Raw genomic sequence first — 20,838 nt, forward strand, 5'->3', positions numbered from 1 at the left:
ATTTAAAAGAGACAGACCTCATGGAATGTCTTCTCCGGTGGTGATATTAAGGAACTAGTTGTGTGCCTGGTGGGAAGTGTGCCCTCTACGTATATGTTTTGGATTATAAAACTAAACTCAGTACTGTCATGTTTAGGAATATTTGGGGGCAAGCATTTATAGGCTGAATTTGTTTTTATATATATATTTTAAATTACACATATAATGTACACTTCCTATAAATAATGAAAGCCTTATTGACGTGTGAAAAGGGGAAGATATTTTTTCACTAAATGCATCCTGCCCCAAGCCCAGCCCCATTCCACCATGTTGCCATAGTATTATTAATAGCTGAGCATGCATCTTTTCAGGTATTTATCTGTACAGAGAAAATGTACACTTTTGTGTATGTCTGTGTATTGTATATGTATATGTTGACATAATACAGACAGACCTTTTAAACTGAAATGGTATACAAGATATACTGATGTGTAACTGTTTTTTTTACTTAACCATGTATTATGAACATCTTTTATGCCAGTGGTTTATAGATAGAGCACATTCTCTTTAGGGACTGCATAGCACTGTCCACAGTATAAATGAATCATGATTTCTTCCACCGTTTTACAATTCTTCTGTTAATGGACATTTGCACTGTATGCTCTGGGCTCAAAGGTCTCTCATGTTCTTGGTCATCCATTCCTGTGGCCAGTAGTCCTCTGAATCAGAAAGTGTGTTTCATAACCATCCATCACAGAGGGAAAAGTGACGTCAGCACTGTGCACACAGCTAGCGCTTTCCTTGTCTTGCAGCTCCTCGGTGGGTGGTACTTCTACGTGCAGGCCTACAAATCTTTGAGACACGGGTCAGCCAACATGGACGTGCTCATCGTCCTGGCCACAAGCATTGCCTATGGCTACTCTCTGATCATCCTGGTGGTCGCAGTGGCCGAGAAGGCTGAGAGGAGTCCTGTGACGTTCTTCGACACCCCCCCTATGCTCTTCGTGTTCATCTCCCTGGGGCGGTGGCTGGAGCACGTGGCAAAGGTACCAGCAGCTGCAGGGTCAGGAAGGAGCTGCTCCTTCAGTAACACAAACCCCAGTTCCTCTGAACACCGTGTTTAGAATTACTAATTATATACAATATAGAGACAGACTTAAAGAAATAGGAAACCTCCATATAATTAGGTGCTCTGGTCACTAATCTCCAAATTGGCTGCCACTTCTGAAATCCCAGCTAATCTGGTTAATTAATATATTAAAAGCTTTGTTCAGGTGTATTGTGTAAATCAAAGAACCCTGGCCTTCAGGTCAGAGCCCACGTTGTCTCTTCGTGCATAGCTGAGTACATAGTTGTTAGTCTAGAAATCCATATCTACACCTCAGGGGCATGTCATTTTTAACACCCTCCATTGACCCCAGCATTGAAATGTATCCTATAAGAGAGTGCCACTCAGGCCCTAAAAGAAATTAGATCGAACCTAAAAGAAAGTGGTCACTAGGCAGACTGGTAGTTGTCTCCAGTATGAAATATAATTCCTAGAATTCGGTTTCACAGACGGTGACAGTGTGTGGCAATGACATACACGGCCGCAGTGGGTAACGCCCACCCTGCAGAGCCTTCTGCTGTGCAGTGTGGCTGTGGCACGGAGCGGCCTCCTCTACAGCTGTTCCTCTCGCTCCTCTAACACCAGGCTCTGGGTCTGGGCAGGTCAGCTGATGGGAGCTCTCACTTTACATTCTGGTTATTTCCTAGAGCAAAACCTCAGAAGCCCTTGCCAAACTCATGTCTCTCCAAGCCACAGAAGCCACCGTTGTGACCCTTGGCGAGGACAACTTAATCATCAGGTGGGTTGTCCTCATCAGAAGTCCTTGATCCGTTTACATCAACCTGTGTGGTCGCATCCAACACCCATCACACAGCAACGTTGCACTAGACCTTGTGAGGGCGAGCAGAGAGACACTCCCATAGGAGCCCACCTCTCAATCTAGTTATAAAACAGGGTGTTTAAATATGGAAAAGCAAGCAAGAGTTGGAGGTGGTGTATGTATGCTAAATGGCAAATAAGAGGTGTAGATGACCAGTATGCCAGGAGTTTGGAAGAGGAAGGCTAATGCTGGTCAAGGAAAACCTCACAGAGAATATGGGTGAACTGGGCCTCCTTGCAAGATTTGGATTCAGACAGGCAGAGAGATAAGGGCTTCAACTTGCCAAAAAATAAAAATGGGAGGAGGGGCATTTATCTTCCTCATAAGGTTGCCTGATATTAGAAATAATAATCATTATCTTTATTGCTGGAAACTCACATTGCATTTACTGTTTGCCAGACACTATTCTAACCTCTTTGTATTTCATCTAACCAAAGGGGGAATAAAAACTTTTATGGACGGGACTATTACTACCTTTATTTTGCAGATGAGGAGACTGAGGTTCAAACAAGCTAATCAATCGGCCCAAGGTCACAGAGGTATTAAGTAGTGGAATTGGGATATTTGAGGTTGGTGATCCAGAGTCCATGTTTTTAATCCTTACACACACTGACTCTTAAAGCATATTTAATAACATGGAAATTTTTAGAAATGAAAGCTTCCGTATTTCCGTGGTTAGCCTCTTTTTTATATTCAGAGCAATAGTTATTTCAGGCCTCCTTCACATTCTTAAATCTCTCTCTGGCCCCACCACTTTGCCCTTTAGCCTGTGGTCTCACTTCTGACTCTGACAGTAGAAGCATTGAAGTGGAAACGTACCCATCCCCTGCCCCCTGTCTCTCCACCTACACAGCTGGCCTCCCCATACCTCCCCCTCCTGCCCGGTGGAAGGAGGGGTGGCTCAGTCTTGGGTGATGAGAGCATTTATAGGTGCAGTCAATCTGGCACATGATAATTTCTTGCTGCTGCTGTTTAGTCTCCTTCATGGACTTTCTTTGCTCCCCTTATGCCTTAATTATGGATACTCCTTAGGGTTTGGTGGTGACCCCTTTGTATGTTACAGACTTGCTCAGACAGCTTCTCTCCCCCACGTCTTCAGTTAACAGCCTTGGGGAGCTCATTCTCAAACCTGCCTCCAGATCTGGTGGGAACCCTTCTCTTGGGTGGCTCGCAAAGGCTCAGAGCTCCCCTCCCCTGCCTTCCAGTTTCTCCCACTTCCCTGGTGCCTGTCCATCTCAGGGGCTGCCACCCCCACACCAGCTCCCTGGGCAGAACCTGCGCATCCTCTACAGCCCCTGCCCTCCCTTCCCCCACACATCTGGGCTCCCTTCTCATGGCTCTAGCTCCTTGATCCCTGGGGCTGCCATCTGCTGCCCCCACGGCCCCCACACTCGTCCAGGCCCCTGCAAACTGCCCCTGAAGCACCAGAATGGTCTTTTCATTGCCGCCCGCTTGCAGCCTGTCTCCTTCAAAGCATTTCCATGTTCAAATGAGTGATCTTTTGGAAAGCATAAATCTGATCACATTACTCTGTAGTGGAAAACCCTTCAACAACTCCCTGTTGTCCTCAGTCAGGATGAAGTCTGTGTTCATTAACATGGCAGTGGAGTGAGGCTCCCCCAGTCATGCCGTCCTCCTCACCTGCAGTTCCCAGGAAGGGGCTCCCACCCCTGAAGGCTGGAACCCTTTGCCCAGCTCTTTGTCCTCAGGTCCCATTTTGGATGTCACATCCTCTGGAAGTTTCTTCTGACTCTCCAGGTCTGGCTGAGACCTAGCAATCTGTGACACACACATGTGGTAGGCGCTGACACTCCTGAGCTGGATGAGTGAGACTGCTGTCAGATGTTACACTGGCTACACACACACACACACACACACACACACACACACACACACACACACACACACACACGCTTAATATTAAAGGGCTAGCACAACCCGGTCCCCAGGCCCCCCACGTTGAAATTTTCTGTTTCTTATAATTAGAGGGGAAACTAAATTACAAGTTTTATCTAGACCAGTGACCGTTGTTTTTTTGTCTTCTTATGTTTGCTGAGGAAGGCCAGTAGAGAAGGGGAGGTAAGCGGACTGCTGGCAGGAGACTTAGACCTAAAGAAATACTGAGGAAAACCCACCGCTCAGCATTTGGTGGGAATATCAGCTCCTGAAGAAGAAATGCTGCTGGGAATTCGCCAGTAGGAGCCATGCTAACGCCCATAAAGGGCTGTTCACTTTAAGCTGTTTAGAGTTAGAAAGATGTGGTTAATTTAGATCAAAGGAGAAGTTCAAAGTTAGATTAAGCAGAGATTAGCATTACTAAAGATTTCTTAGACACCGCTTGGACTGTGGTGCCAATTTTCTGTAAGTCTCCCCGCAGAAGCAGAGTCAGTTCTGCTGAGGAGAAGGGTCTGCCCTTTAGTCCTCAAGGTCTTTTTTCCCTGAAGTGAAGCAGCTGCTCCTGCTGCACACATGGTGGCCTCAGGGACGAGAACTCCTCTAGGTCGAGTGGACGGGGCCTCAGCAGGGGTGTCGGAGCTGGACCTCTCCACCGCTGGAAGACTAAATATAAGCTCAGAATATTCGTGGGTGGTCGAGGTCCTTCCCTCTGGCTTGCTGACCCACCCTGGCCACCAAACTGATTTACACACACCTGCTACCTGTTACCTGAAGGCTCAGTCTTTGAGAGCCGGCTTTTCAGTATTGCATTTATTACGTTACTGCCGATACTGAATTTACTGTCTTAACTGCCCGTCTACATCTCTGCTTTTAGCTTATGAGGCTGAAAACCCCCTGAGAGGAAGGCTCCACTGTGTCCTCTTTGTAACCCCAGCCTAGCCTGCCACCTGGGTCACAGAGGGCAATCAGTAGTGAAAATGTCATTAATAAGAATCGCCAGCATTCTCTGGGCACTTACCGTATGTCCAGCACTGTGCTGAACACTTTACACGTGTCTCGTTTAATCCTGGGAGCAAAATCACCATTGTAGAAACAAGGAAACTGTGGCTTTGAACCAGGCCTGTTTAACTCCGAGGCACCTGCTCTGGACCCCAGATGACACTGTGGCCGAGGGACTCTCTCCAGCATCTTTAATGCTGACTCTGAGTCCCAGGAAGTCAGAGCTGGGTCTGATTTGCTCAGAGTTGTCCGGATATCTGGCGTACAGTGGTACACAGTGACGCGGGTTAAATCTTGAGGGCTTACTCTTATCAAGCAGCCCTCATTCCTCAGCACTCGGCACCTCTTAGAACTGAGGACCTGGTTGGAAGCAGGGTGTCTTTACACCCTTGGAGGGGAGGTGGTAGCATGGTTGGTAGAGCTTGGCCTTGGGAGACCAACAAGCCTCTCATCCTCACTGTGCAGAGAACTTTCCTGAACAATTTTTAAAAAGGAACATGTTGATGCAAATATTTAACATACCTATCTATATATGTTAGCTACTAAGTTGTGTGTATTTATGCCTAACAACATCTAAAGAAGTATGTTCACTTTTGTGCCTTTCTTTTTCTTTCTTTCTTTTTTTTATTTTGTGCTTTTCTAAGAAGTCTTAGATTTTTGCTCAAATAGGGGTAATATCAATTCCATCATATGTTTTTGGGAAGATTCAATGAAATAAAGCATGTGAAAGTCTAGCATGGTTCCTAGCACTCAGTGAATGTTCTTTCCCCAAATAAATAAGGTGGCCTTTTGTCCCCATGATAATTTAAATGTAGTCTTTGTAGAGTGAAGGGAACATATTGAATAGCTCCCAGGCCTGCTTTTCTGATTTTTTCACCATTTCCTCATGAGCCTGTGTTAAAAATACGATTACTTCTATCTGGGCCATGTAGTGCTTCCAGAGAGGTGCTGTCCAGCGGCCCTCGGTCCTCCGATGCCTCCCTGCCCTGCTCTCCCTCCAGCATCATCTCTCTCTCTGCGGGGCCCTTCCTGCCGGCGTGCAGTTCTCACATAACACAGTCCCCACTTGACCCACCCCTCCCCTTCTGCTCTGTTTCTCTGTTTCCTTTCACAGCAAACCTTCATTAAAAACTTGACTTTAGCTACTATCTGTTTCCTTACTGTATGTTTTCTCTGCCCATTCCAGTTGGGCTTCTGCCTTGAGGAGTTTGTGAACTTGTTTTGGCCAAAGCCACCAAATAATCTCCATGTGCCCTAACCCAACCCTAGATTTTTTTTAACTCCTCATGTCAGCCTCATCAGCATCTCCCCACCTTTGCTGCTGCTTTGAAAATTTTTTTCTTTTTTTATTAATATATAGCTGACATGTACTGCGACACAGACTGTAAGTGTAGAGTGTGATGAATTTTTACATGTACGTGCGCCATGGAGCCACTTGTGCAGCCCGTGGTGGAGTTGGATGGGTGCTCCCTTCCCCCGACTGTCTCATTTTCCTCTTGTGTCACTGACTGGTCTTCCGGCTTCTGCTCAGTCTCCAGATAGTGGAGTATCCCAGGGCTTAGTGCTGGGACCCCTTCTCTTTTCCGTTTACACTCTGGGGAAGCTCATACCATTCCATGGCTTTAAACACCATCTGTCTGTGACAATTTCCAGATTTGTACCTCTTGCTCTGACCTCTTCTCTCCACCACAGACTCATTTTCAGCCCCCAAGTTGACATTCCTACGTGGAAGTCAAATAGGCATCTTAAACCCGACGTGTCCAAATGAAGCTCTTCACACCATCCTTTCCCCTTCTTTCCCCCCACTTTCCTCCAGCTGCTTCTCCATGGTTAGACGTCTCCATCTCATTAAATGATTTCTCTGTCCACCCAGTTGCTCAAAGTGAAAATTTGGGGCTCTTCTTTGATTCCTTTCTTGACCTTCTTATTTACTGCATTTTCACATGCAATGAATGCATGCCCTGGAGAGAGCTTGCGTGTTTCTTCTCCATCTCTAGTCCAAGTCACCGCTGTCCTTTGCTAGGGCCACTACAACAGCCTAGCTCTTCTCTTGGCTTTTGTCATTGCCCCCACAGCTCATGATCTCATACAGTGGCCAGAGTGATCACTTGAAAATGTGAATCAGATTGTGTCACTTTCCTGCTAAAAACCTCACATCCAAAGCCTATTCTCGGCTTTAAGAGACCGTCAAGATCTGGACTCCGCTTGCTTCTCTGACCTCACCTTGTACTTCACTTACTTCCTGCCAGCCCTGCCTCTTTCCCGCCTCTCAAGCACACCCTGCCTGCCTGCCTTGGGCCTTTTTGTTTTCTCTCCCTTGAACTTTCTTTCCCCACATGTTGGACCTTCTTGTCATTTAGGTCTCAGTTTAAATGTCATCTTCCGAGAGAAGCCCTCTGGTGACACTATCCTGGTTTAGTCCCATCCTAGCACTTATTTAATATCTGATACTGTCTTGCTTGTGTGTTTCCACTGCAGAATTTGTCTTCATGAGGGTCAGGACTTTGTTATGCTGTTCACAGTGGTGTTCCCAGTGCTCAAAACAGTGCCTGGCATTTAGTAGCTGCACAATAAATATTGATTCAATATTATAATATTGAATATAATTCAATCTATAAATGAACAGATAAAGTGAATACTGTTGTCCACTTTCTGTTGTCCAAGTGTAGTGTAACTGGTCCAACAGTTGGTCTAGAACCTGACCTGGGTGACCATGCAAGAGGGTGAGCTCCTGTGAGTGGCTGGGTGTGTGACTCGAGTGGCATTTGTTGCAGAGAGGAGCAAGTCCCCATGGAGCTGGTGCAGCGGGGTGACATCATCAAGGTTGTCCCTGGGGGAAAGTTCCCAGTGGATGGGAAAGTCCTGGAAGGCAATACCATGGCGGACGAGTCCCTCATCACAGGTTAGGTGGCTTGTTTCCCTTTGGTGGACATCACAGCAGTTGCCGGGTCACGGGCATGCTGGACGGGACTGAGTGAGTATTGGTCACCTCCTCTCTACCTCCAGGTGAAGCCATGCCAGTCACTAAGAAACCCGGGAGCACCGTGATCGCTGGGTCTATAAACGCGCATGGCTCTGTGCTCATTCGAGCTACCCACGTGGGCAACGACACCACTTTGGCTCAGATTGTGAAATTGGTGGAAGAGGCTCAGATGTCGAAGGTAATGAAGAAATTTGAAAAAAACAGTGTAATTTCAGTTTTCCTCATTTTAGAAATTATTTCAGGGGTTCCCCTAGAATCAGGCAATTTTATTGAGTAAAGATTGATTAGTAAATGAGGGAGGTAAGAATCCCAGTCTTAATCCATGTTTGTGGTGGTTCATTTCTTCGTAGGTTGTAATTTCCCGTGGTCTTGGTGTTTTATTTTCGTAGGCACCCATTCAGCAACTGGCTGACCGGTTTAGTGGATATTTTGTCCCATTTATCATCATCATTTCAACTTTGACGTTGGTGGTATGGATTGTAATCGGTTTTATCGATTTTGGTGTTGTTCAGAAGTACTTTCCTGTAAGTTGAATGCCTTGGGCTATATAGTTGTTGTGTTTTAAATAATCTACTGCCACTAATCCTATTCTTTCATGTCTTAGATTCAATGAGCTCTCATTATTCATTATGTTTTATTTGCTTGCTTCACTTATTGGCAGCAAAATCTAAGCCAGGCTGGGAGAGTCACTCCCCTTCTGCAGGTTCTTATTAAAGTTGCCCTTTGCTTTCTGCTTAGATAATTTTCACAGACACCACCTGGCTCTCCGTTGTAATGCCGGCATTTACAAGATGTATTATTGGCCATTTTTGAGGTTATGAGGCATACATCATATAAAGCAGTTCACTTCGAATTTTCATGGCAAGATAATTTAACAGATTTTTAAAAAATATGTTTTTTACTGTCTGTTTCCACCAGTACCATTTTTGACCTCCCAATTTTCCAAGTAATGCTAATAGCTTTTTAATAATTAAATATTTATTAAACATTTTAAGTGAGACAATGGAATGTACATTTTTGAGTTTAAAAAAGTGGATAAAGAGCAGTATCATAGGAAATATGGTTTTTATCAAACTTCCAAAAAAAAAAAAGTGGGAAATATAGTCCCTCCCTCAAAACTTACCTGCTTGAGAAATAGGAACTATATATGTCAATGATGCTCTATGATGAGCTATGACAATTTTGGTTTCTATGACTGAGGGAGAGGGATGCAGTTACACTTGCATCTAGTGGGTAGAAGCCAGGATGCTGCTAAACATCCTACAAGGTGCAGGACAGGCCCCTACAGCAAAGGATTATCTGACCCAAATGTCAGTAGTGTCAAGGTTGAAATCTTGACATATCTAAAAAGCTATATTAGAGCTTAGAGTGGTATTTAATAACTGCCCCATGAGAGAAACAGCGTTTTACCTTATCTCATACCTAGCCCAGTCTAGTGCTTATTTTACTTTAGAGCCATAGAGTAAGAAACTACAAATAGGGCATAATTTTCTCCTTTTTAAAAAAATTCTGCCCGTATTTAAAGATATATCAAATGTTAGTGTGCATGTCATTTACTAAAATGTCATTTTCTCCCTAAAATTTCATATCTTAAATTGAAAAATGTCCAAGTGAAGCACTTTGTGCCATCTAAGGGAACCTCAGTGCTTTCCAGAGCAACCTATGAATGTGTTCCTAGAATTTGCCAGTGGCGATTCATGGCCTCTGACTGCCTAACTGTTCTGCTTTCTGGGGAGAGCAGCACATTTGGCATGTGGCTATGGGAAGACTCGGCCCTAAACGAGTTAGAATGTGTGGCTTTCTGCTGTTGCATGCCTCTCCGTCTTACTTTGGCTTCTTTTGTTTTTATCTGCAAAATCAGGGAGGATGCTGGCAAATGAGGTACTGCATGTTCCTTTAAGATACTGTCATCACTCTGCTGCACAAAAATCATTTGTAGGGAAGGGTTCCTGTTAACTTCTAGAAGTCTACCCAGTCCGATCACAATGCCAGGCGTTATTTTGATAAGAATTGCTGTTTGTTTGTTGTTTTTTTTTTAATCACATCATCTTTATTTCTACAAATTTTATCTTAAACAGGGGGCCCACTACCTAAATACAACTCTGTTTCTGTGAAATTAAATAACCCTTTAATAAAATACTTTATTTTGGAACCCTGCCTTTCAAAATCAAAGAATAGAGTGTAGGGGGAAACTAAAGAGATTGTGGTCTGTATTCTTGACTTAGAAAACATGTTTTTTTTACTGTAATTAAAATTATAAAAAATTACAAAATTAAAATTAATCTCTTTATTATACCCCATAGCCACTAGCCATTTTAAAAAACAAACGAAGACAATTCAAACTCTCTGAATTCAACTGATAATACCACTATGTGCCACCAGCTATCTGGAAAAGTAGACCCATATTTTGTTTGTTTGGGTTTACAGAGAAAATAATAGTGAAAAATATAGAGAAGACAGTAAAGATGACTGAGAATCACATTCCCAGCAGTAATTGTGTTTACACTTTGGTGGACATCTTTCTAGTACTGCTGAAAGGCCGTATGCAGATGTAGATAGAGAATTTCGCATGAATAAAATCACAGCACATGCCTTTTTGTACTTGCTTTCTAATTTTGCAATTTTACTGGTATCTCTCCATATTAATAAATATACATATGGGTTATCATTCCAACATTTGCATAATATTCCATTATGCACACCATACTCAGTTTAATTAACTAATCTCCTATTGGTTGTTTTTATTTTGCCATTACAAAAACAAAACACTGTGATAAATATCTTTGTATCTTTTTTCCCTTGTATGATTATCACCTTAGGAGAAATTCCTTGGAGGCCCATCATTTTTAAAGCTTTTGTAATTATGATAAAAATGATAACATAACAGTTACAATTTTTTAGATGCCTTTCCTATGCCATGTGTTGCACTGTGTATGTTTGTATGTTTATTTGTGTTTGTATGTGTATTGCCTCATTTAATCCTTACAACGACCTGTGAGCTGGGTATTAGCTCCAATTTGTATATGGGGAAACTGAGGCACAGAGAGGTGAAGCGAGTGTTAGAGCCAGGATGTGGGTTTACTTGGTCTGATGCCAAGAGTCTGTGCTCTTTCCCCTGTCCAGGAGTTTTATGTGAGACTCTGCCCCCGTAGTGCCTCTTTGAGGAGAGCCTGTGGGATCGAGTTGGAAACTGGGATGTGCGACAGCAAAGTGAACTCTGCTACTGAAGCAGCGCAGAATGTGATCGTGTTTCCCTAAACCCAAGCTCACCCCCCTGTCCCAGGCCCCACCAGCCCGCTGAAATGTTCCTATGTGTTGAGAATTCTGGAAGGTTCCTCACTGAACTCTCCACCCGCCTCTGCCTCTCTCCTCTCCTCAGAACCCCTACAAGAACATCTCCCAGACGGAGGTGGTCATCCGGTTTGCCTTCCAGACGTCCATCACGGTGCTGTGCATCGCCTGCCCCTGCTCCCTGGGGCTGGCCACGCCCACGGCGGTCATGGTGGGCACCGGCGTGGCCGCGCAGAACGGCATCCTCATCAAGGGCGGCAAGCCCCTGGAGATGGCGCACAAGGTCAGCCCTGCACCGCAGCTCTCCCGCCCTCCTGGCCGGAGGATGATTTTAAGAGAGTCTTAATGGAAATAATATCTGTTTACTATTCCAGATTGAAAGAAACACCTTAGAGCCCACCTGAGGGTAATAGTGTTGATTAAGTAGAGTAGGAAGCCAAGTCTAACTGGGAATAACAGCAGCAACTGCAGCAGCTAACAGGCACATAATAAAATGCTCTGTGAATCTTAATTGATTGAACTGCACTGACAACTCTTTGCAGTAGGCGCTTGTTATTCCCATTTTGCAGATGAGGAAACAGCAGCGGGAGGAGGTTAGGTAACTTGCCCAAAGGCCTGCAGCCAATGCAGAGCCAGGCTCCAGGAGAAAAGTATCGTGGGATCAGTGGCAGGTCCTGTGACCTTGGGATTGAAGAGTGAGCGACAGTGTTTAGGGAGAATCTTCCTTTTGCCCCACATACCAGCCTTGCCTTCCACACTTCCATTTATTTATTCGGTGTGTGTTGAGCACTTGTGTGTGGGCCTGAGATATGTTCTGGCAATGGTGGTGGTTCCCAGCTACCAGGGAGCTTAAATTTTAGTTGAACGTCAGATATCTTATTGCGAGACAGTGAGATGTCATGGGGACACTTTAACAGGGGCCTGACCTAGACTCTGTGTGTTGGATTCAGGGTGAGGGTTGGTGCAGGTGGTCGGGGAAGGGAATTCAAAGGTTAGTCTGAGACCTAATAGTTGAGTGAGAGTTAGGCACTCAACACAGGTGGGAAGAACGTTCTGACAGTGGGGACAGCAGGTGGAGAGGGCGTGAGGAGGCTGTGCTGCCAGGGCATGGGCTCCACAAATCAGGGACTGAACTTTTCCTCGTCATTGTTTCCCTGGCGTCTAGCCTAGCACCTGCTCATCCAAAGCCTTTGGAAATCACTAGCTCATTCAAAGCCTTCGAAAGTTAGTAGCAGAGTTGCCCTATCCTTTCTTGGAGTGTGAAGACTTTATTTCCAGTAGCTTTTGCACTTAGGCAGGAGAGAGAGAGAGAAACTGGAGATGAAGGTGTTAAGGGAGGGCTGGAACACGAAGGCTTGGAGGTTTAGTGAAGGGTTTTGAACTTCCCTAAGAACGACAGGAGCTGTGGAAGGCTGTGACACACCTGGGTGATGTGACTAACTTTGTGTCGGGCAGATCATTCTGGCTGCAAAGTGAAGGAGGCCAGAATCATTGGAGGAAGATCAGTGAGTGGCGTTGAAGGAAGAGGCCACCACTCAGCGTCAGAAACAAAAAGCTGAATCCATTGTTTGCTAAGGAGGGAGAGCCTGGGAGATGGTCTGAATGGAGCAGACAGGGCTCAAGGAAACGTGCAATCCAGGGCTGGTGGATTTGCAGAAGCAGAAGCAAGGGCTCGGCTGGCCCTGGAAGGGCAGAGACTGAGTGTGGCTGCTGCCGTCGGACACCTGGGGACTGGTGCAAACTGCCATTGACCAAGTGGGACGGAGTTAAAGCTGGCCTGGGGGTTACTTGTTAGTGTGGCTGCAGGGTTGTCCTTTCCTTTCTTGGAGTGTGAAGACTTTATTTCCAGTAGATTTTGCACTTAGGCAGGCAGGAGAAAGCAGTGGCCGGGCTCGGTGGATAGCAGTCGACAGGAAGGCTGGAGGACACCCAGGATCCTGAGTCCTGACCTCACGGGAGGAAGTAAGTCTGCAGTGGTGTCACTGTCCAGGAGATAGTGCCAGGTTAAGCCACAGTGTGGGTGTTTTTGACTGGGTGGACAGGGAAATAGTTTTTTTAGAGCAGCAGTTGTTGAACCCCTGCTGTAGATTGATTGCAAGGGGGTTATGTTAGGAAATTCTGAAGGAGTGTTGTTATCTTCCTGAGGCAGGTTGGTTGAAGTTCTGCCTCAACGTCATGTGGACTGGGAAAGCCCCTTACATACAAAGCCCCGTGTATTGTGGTCTCGGTCACACGGTTGTTTTTGGCAGATAAAGACTGTGATGTTTGACAAAACCGGCACCATCACCCACGGGATCCCCAGAGTCATGCGGTTCCTCCTGCTGGTGGACACGGCCACACTGCCCCTCAGGAAGGTTCTGGCTGTGGTGGGGACTGCGGAGGCCAGCAGCGAACACCCCTTGGGTGTGGCAGTCACCAAATACTGTAAGGAGGTACGTGGACCTGGGTGTGGTCCCGTCCCTCACTTCCAGGCGTCACCATGCGCCTTCTCTCCTGGCTACCTCCGTGACGCTTTCCGCTGTGTGGTCTAGAAAACCACTTAGCAGGCTCCTCTGGAGTGGGCTCCTCGGCGGCCCTTGTCACAGTTCCAGGTTATCACAAAGGAAGTTCAGTGTCACCGTCATTTGCTGAGCATCAGCTTGGCACTGCAGTTGATGAAGATAGGCAGTCTAGAAACTCAGCCCTTTGTCAGCGCTAAGTGCTGACAAACACAAAGGTGACATGGGAGTATTGGGGTGAGGGAGGGAGAAGTGCTCTGCACCAGGGACATGAGAAGAGCCCACAGGGCTAAGCCAGAATGCCCAGGGGGGTTTGGGCACGGGTGTGGGGAAGCATGCACCCCTTTGGTCTTTCCATGTGAAATGTCCTTTCTGTTTTCTCCATCTTCAATCTGAATATAGAGGCAGCAGAACCTGCTGGGATATTGCCCTGACAGTTTTTAAATGATTTGAGCAATACTGTTATTATTAATAGTAAACATAGAAAGATAAGATGGATGCCTTGAAAAAAAGTTGACACCTCTTCCTGGGCGGGGGATCTTCCAGATACCTCATTTCTGGTTTTGTCCTTCATGGAGGGCCAGACAGACCAAGGGCTCAAGTGGGTTTTGCTCACTTCCCTCCCTGCCCCATCATGCCCTCCTCCAGGGTCTGCTACATGGGCACCTCTCTCTTGAGCCTCAGGTAGCTTTGTCACCACTTGCGTGTCTCATCGTTTTACTAAAGTTGTTTGCAACATAAAAATGATGTCTTCCTCTCTTTGGCACCTGCACCCCTCTTTAATTGAGGTGTTTGGTGTGAATTGCCTTTCTCCTTTCTAGTCTGCAGCCCAATCACTAGGTGAGGCACCACCCAGGCAGAGATTTGAGGCTGATGAGTCATACTCAATTCACTGGCTATAATATAGGTGTCAGATGCGAGAAAATGAATTGCTGAGTTCCCGGTCGCTCTCTTAACCTTCCCCATCAGTTCCACTTCCCTCTCTTGCCTCACACTGCTCCTACTGCCTTCACCCTGTGTCCTTGTCCTCCCTCCCACTTCACCCTTCTCAATTTTCTGGTCCCAGCTCCCTCTCCCCTGCTCTCCCTGCCTTCGCAGGAACTCGGGACAGAGACCCTGGGATACTGCACGGACTTCCAGGCGGTGCCAGGCTGTGGCATCGGGTGCAAAGTCAGCAGCGTGGAAGGCATCCTGGCCCACAGTGAGCGCCCGCCGGGTGAGCGGGTTGGTGGCAGTCTTCCTGCAGAAAAAGGTATCCGTGGCCTTTGTCTCTGCGCTAGATCTGGGCCCGGCTGGGTTAAAGTGGAGCGTGCCGAACCACAGAGAGCACCCAGCTGGGCCTGCCTGCCTTGATTTGCCCTGCTGGGGATGAAGGTGGCTCGTGGCTGGGGCACCTGCACCTGCCTCCCCCAGGGAAGCCTGCAGTTCCTCCCTTGTATTCTTTGATGCTTATGGCATGCAGGAGTAGACATGACTTAGATTCATGGGGTACTGCTTAGCTGACCCATTGTTTTGATTCTCTATTTCTTATTGCAAATCGAGTGTTTGTCATACCCTACAGAGTAGACAGATGGGACTTCTACTTTTGTTCTTCTTGTTTGCCTCCCATGTGGTTGAACCATGATAGGATGCGTAGTATTTACAGAGCTGGCAGAAGGATTCAGGGAAAACAGATGGAAATGTCCCATCCAAGCCAGGAAGGGACGCTGCTTGGAGTGACGCCTCCTTTGAAGAATGGCCTTTCTTATTCTAAGGGCAGCTTGCCAGCCATCAGTGTGGTGGCAGTGGGGAGGGGGGAGATACCCCCAAACCCCTGTCTAATGTTTTTTCTAAGTATGTTGATTGTGAAATCTTGATTTAGATTTTGGTGTTAGATGCCATCCACCACCTTCTAGCAGTTTAGAGCCCCAGGGTGACCTTTCCACTTTCAGGGGCTGGTCGTGCAGTGACGTCTCAGTCAGCAGCACAGTTAGAAGGTGACAGGTGAGAGAAGCACCTGCCTTTCAGGAGGCATAGGGTAAAACATTTCATAGAAATAGACTTTTCTGATTATTTGTTGATAACCTGGGGTCGTTGATACCAAGCAGTAATGAATCTAGTCAAAACTTGCTTTGGGTGGGAGACTAGTAAGTAAGTGCTTGTAATCCCTATAGAGAAAGAGTCAGTGGATACCTCTAAAGGTGGGTAAGGACATTGTATGACAATGTCCTAATATGCTTATAACATTTTCGCACATATAGCATGTACTATTTTTTTTTTATTTCGGCATATTATGAGGGTACAGATTTTAAGGTTTCAATAAATGCCCTTTCCCCCCTCCCCCCACAAGTCTGAGTTTCCAGCATGACCATCCTCCAGATGGTGCACCTCTCACTTATTATGTATGTATATACCCGTAGCATGTACTATTAACACCCCATTTTAATTCATACCCACCTGTTTTGCACATGAATTGTATTTTTTTCTCCTGGTCTTAAAGGATGGTGTTACAAGAGGTGTTTATTACCAGGTTATAGTTTTTCAGAATGGTTAAATGGATATTTTGCTCTGAAAAGGATTGCATGATTTTTAGTTCATAGTGAAATTGGACTATTTAGGAATAACCACAGTCTCTTTTGAATAGATGCAGCCCCCCAGACCTTCTCTGTGCTGATTGGAAACCGCGAATGGCTGAGGCGCAATGGCTTAACCCTTTCCAGTGACATCAGTGACGCGATGACAGACCATGAGATGAAAGGGCAGACGGCCATCCTGGTGGCCATCGATGGTACCTGTTGCTCAGACCTTCCTTCCAGTCTCTTAAAATGCAGTTTTCTGTGGATGTCAGGCAAAAAGAGCCCTCTTTTTTTTTTTTTTTAATGAATCTTTCTCTTGGTTAGTTTCAGGTCTCTTTTCCTGAAGGTTGTCTTGCCGTCTTTCTCTTCATTCCCATCCCGAGCCCTTTCTTTCCATCTGACTGTCTCCATCTGTCTGACTCCAGAGCCAGCTCTGTTCTGACATTGGTCGTCTTGTCATTGTTATCCTAAACTGTCTTTGCCATCATTGCTCCTGTCCTAGTGGGTCACTCAAAGTCATCCTTCTCGTTCATCCCTGCAGACAAAGCAGGAATTCACTTCCCATAGCTTTAACTACAGGATGCCTTTAAATAGCGTGGTCCCTGCAGCAGTTCCCTGTCTGCGATACTCAGACCAGGTGTGCGCAGAGCCTCTGAAGACTGCAGGTGGCTTAGTACTCAGATTCTATCTATCTGCCTCTTAAAGAGAGTAGAATATGTACTTTGTTAATATTAGTTTTGCTAACAGAAATAAAACTATATGCAAATAAGAAACAGTTTATGTGCTGTATTGCAAATGCTCCAACTAAATACATCTTCCTCTCCCATTCTCTCTTTTTCCCTTTTTCTAAGTGCTTGTAAACCCACAGCCCACTCGGATTGTCAAACCAGAATTGGCACGACTAAAGGAGTCATGCCCTTTCATACATCCCTCCCTCTGTTCCCGTTCACCCCTTAGCCCTAGAAACCTGGTTCTGTGTCTAAAGATGCACTAAAAGAAAAATTCTGCAGAAATGTTTTCTGTAGGAAAGACAAAAAGAAAGGATTGATTTTTTTTTTCCAGTTTGGATGTTCATCACTTTAACATTTGTTATATTTCTCAAATTTTAATAGCTAACATGTATTAAGTTCTTACTGTGAGCCAGGTACTTTGCAAAATAATACATGTTCCTTGCAGAAAATTTGGAAAATTCAGAGAGCCACAAAAAAGAAATGAAAGCACCTATGACTCTGCCCCTCAGGGAGCCTTATTGAACATTTTTATATCTCTTCCAGACTTTTGTGTGCATCTTAAATGTGTACAATCAAAAAAAACACCAAAAAACCATATGATGTCACATAATCTGGTGCGTTGGTTTTTTGCGTGTAGCATTTCACGATGAGAACCGTTGCGTGTCATGATGTTATGTTGGATTGGCGTGCCCCGTGCCCCGCGCGCTGACGCAGGCCGCTTTGCTGCAGGGGTGCTCTGTGGGATGATCGCCATCGCCGACGCTGTGAAGCCCGAGGCCGCCCTGGCCGTGCACACGCTGCAGAGCATGGGCATCGATGTGGTTCTGATCACAGGGGACAACCGGAAGACAGCCAGAGCCATTGCCACTCAGGTACGGCCCTTCACAGGCATCTACCCGAAAGATCAAAAGTCACTTTACAAAAAAGACACCTGCACTCGAATGTTTACGGCAGCACAATTCACAATTGCAAAGCTGTAGAAATAACCCAAGTGCCCATCAATTCATGAGTGGATTAATAAAATGTGGCATATGTATACCATGGAGTACTGCTCAGCTATAAGAAACAACGGTGATATAGCACCTCTTGTATTTTCCTGGATAGAGCTGGAACCCATTCTATTAAGTGAAGTGTCCCAAGAATGGAAAAACAAGCACCACATGTACTCACCAGCAAATTGGTGTTAACAGATCAACATCTAAGTGGACGTATATACAGGAGTAACATTTATCGGGTGTCGGGAGGGTGGGATGGGGGAGGAGGGGATAGGTATGTACAAACACAACAAGTAAGATGTACAACATTTGGGGGATGGACACGCTTGAAGGTCTTACTCAAGGGGGAGGGGGGACATGGGCAATATATGTAACCTTAACATTTATACCCCCATAATACTCTAAAAAAAAATTTGCTATGAGAAGATTAAAATAAATAAATAAATAAATAAAAATTAAAAAAAAAAAAGATTACAGTTAAGTTCACAGGAACGTCTAGAGACAAAAATAAGCACCAGGGCCCCCAGTGCTCAGCTTCACTCTGCTCTTCCCTGGTGCTATTTCCCCCGAGTGCTCCGTTCTGCTCCGAGCTAGGCAGCCCCTGACACTGCCGTGCTGCCGCCCGGAGATCGTGTCCCTGGGACCCGGGCGCACACGTCCCTGGAAAAAGCAATTCCAGTATCTATAACCATGTCCCAGTCTTTGCAATAGGAGAAAAATAGCTTATGGCCCGAGGGCTACAAAACATCTTTATGGCTTTGCCAGCTTGGCTCTTATCCCTCGTGTGCCCAGATAACTCGGCCCTGGGCAGAGCTCCAGCGGCCCTGGGTGCTGAGTTTGGGCCAGGAGGACAGCACGGCAGGACGGCTGCCTGACTCCTCACACAGCAGCAGCTCCAGCGTGGATTCCTGAGAACTGTACAACCCCCTCTCCCACAAAGCTGTGCAGAGCTGTACGCTTTTGAACATTAAATTGCATCCTATGAGGGAAGCAGCGGTATTTCTGTTTTCCGTGGTCTTCCTTGCTAATGACAGACATGTTGAGTGTCCTCCCCCTTTTTGCTGGTTAAAACTTGTTCATCCACACAAAGCACCGTGGCTGTGACAGACAAGCACAGGGCCAGGCACTGTGAGGAGTGAAGAGGGGCTCGTGGTCCTGCGGTGCGGTGGACCAGAAATGGGGCAGAGCAGTGACGGGACAGAGACTTGAGAAGCAGGACAGGGACCAGGAAAGGAGAACTGAGCCTTTCTTCCCTGTAGCAGGCAGCACGAGCGTCACCCAGGGCCACAGAGTGACACAGCGATTTGGTGATTTGGAGAAGCCGCAGGGAGCTGCATGGTGCAGAGCCTAGTGTGGCCCTACCTGTGGGCCACCAGGCAGAGGCCAGACCTAGGGGCCTCAGAAGACAAATCCCCAAAAGTTTAGCTATTGTCCCCGGGGAGATGGGTTGGATGCATTGGAGGACGTGAAGCAGGAGATTAACATGATTGTTGATTAACATGATTAATGATTGTTGTTTTGGAAAGACATCCAGGACGGCACATGGAGAAGAGAGTTGGGGAGGCTGAGATGTGGACAGGGAGGCCAGCAAGGGGCTGTTTGCCCATCTGAGAAAGGACAGGGCTAAGCCAGTGCAGGACACTGGGGCGGCACCTGGGGAGACACGTGCCCTGTGACCTCAGACCTGCAGGACGTGGCTGGCTGACTGGTCCTGGAAGCCGAGGCCAGGGGGGAGAGGGTGACGTAGGGTTTCTTCCACTGCCCACTAGTGGTCTTTGGCCAACCCCAGATGTTGCTTTCCTTTCCTCTTAGGTTGGCATCAAAAAAGTCTTTGCAGAGGTGCTGCCTTCTCACAAGGTGGCCAAGGTCCAGGAGCTCCAGAACGCAGGGAAGAAGGTGGCCATGGTGGGAGACGGGGTTAACGACTCCCCGGCCTTGGCCCAGGCGGACATGGGCGTCGCCATCGGCACAGGCACCGACGTGGCCATCGAGGCGGCCGACGTCGTCCTCATCAGGGTGGGTGCGGCCGAGTCCAGGCTGCGGGAGTGGTGGGGTGGGGGGCAGACCCCCTCCTCACCGCATTTCTCCCCTCCAGAACGACCTGCTCGACGTGGTGGCTAGCATTCACCTTTCCAAGAGGACCGTCCGCAGAATCCGAGTCAATCTGGTCCTGGCGCTGATTTATAACCTGGTCGGGGTTCCCATCGCAGCAGGTAGGGGTGCCCTCACCTGCTCCGTTACTTTTGGCCCCAGCTGGGGCCGGAAAGGCTTCTCCCTGGCAGGTTCCTGCCAAGCCCAGTGAGGGCCCCGCCGCTGGCTGGCCAGAGGCCTCTTAGAAAGGCTGGTGTCCTTATATTCCCTGCTGCATTTACGCGTCTCTAAAGGTAAATGAGAAACTGCTGAGAGGACCCCAACCCTTCATTCACACTGATCCTTTCTACAAAGCTAGTCGAGAAGCTTGCTGTTTGTGTATGTGGCCCCATTTTCTGAACCATTTATTAAGACATAGAGCCTGAAAAATAATCATTATTAAGAGTTATGACCACATGTACTCACCAGCAAATTGGTATTAACGGGTCAACACCTAAGTGGACATACAGGAGTAACATCTATCGGGTGTCGGGAGGGTGGGAGGGGGAGGAGGGGATGGGTATATACAACCACAACGAGTAAGATGTGCAACATTTGGGGGATGGACACGCTTGAAGCTCTTACTCAAAGTGGGGAGGAGGGCATGGGCAATATATGTAACCTTAACACTTGTACCCCCATAATACGCTAAAATAAAAATAAATAAATAAAATATTAATCATATTTAAAAAAAAAAAGTTTGGGGCACCTGCCACATGTTAGGCATCACAATTGGTGTTTAAGAATCTTGTTTTAAAGATTAATCCTGCCCAGAGGCTGGGTGCGGTGAGGAGAAACACACCCTGTGAGCCTCATCAGAGGAGAATGCCTGTGATTCTAGCACTTTGGGAGG

At 46.7% G+C, this 20,838-nt stretch overlaps 1 protein-coding gene across 3 annotated transcripts in view; it reads left to right on the plus strand.

Annotated features, from left to right (window-relative positions):
• The window catches only part of ATP7B (ATPase copper transporting beta), a 70,246-nt gene that overhangs the window by 43,746 nt on the left and 5,662 nt on the right, over positions 1 to 20,838 (plus strand). For all 3 annotated transcript variants that reach the window (XM_012782656.3, XM_012782655.3, XM_012782654.3), the window contains 12 exons: positions 792 to 1,025; positions 1,735 to 1,826; positions 7,577 to 7,704; positions 7,809 to 7,963; positions 8,175 to 8,309; positions 11,165 to 11,359; positions 13,326 to 13,508; positions 14,673 to 14,826; positions 16,198 to 16,341; positions 17,590 to 17,732; positions 19,668 to 19,871; positions 19,951 to 20,068. In XM_012782656.3, coding sequence (XP_012638110.2) covers positions 792 to 1,025; positions 1,735 to 1,826; positions 7,577 to 7,704; positions 7,809 to 7,963; positions 8,175 to 8,309; positions 11,165 to 11,359; positions 13,326 to 13,508; positions 14,673 to 14,826; positions 16,198 to 16,341; positions 17,590 to 17,732; positions 19,668 to 19,871; positions 19,951 to 20,068 — 1,885 coding nt within the window. The remainder of the gene's footprint in view (positions 1 to 791; positions 1,026 to 1,734; positions 1,827 to 7,576; positions 7,705 to 7,808; positions 7,964 to 8,174; positions 8,310 to 11,164; positions 11,360 to 13,325; positions 13,509 to 14,672; positions 14,827 to 16,197; positions 16,342 to 17,589; positions 17,733 to 19,667; positions 19,872 to 19,950; positions 20,069 to 20,838) is intronic.

This window comes from Microcebus murinus, chromosome 13, assembly GCF_040939455.1.
Source record: "Microcebus murinus isolate Inina chromosome 13, M.murinus_Inina_mat1.0, whole genome shotgun sequence".
Lineage (NCBI taxonomy): Eukaryota > Metazoa > Chordata > Mammalia > Primates > Cheirogaleidae > Microcebus > Microcebus murinus.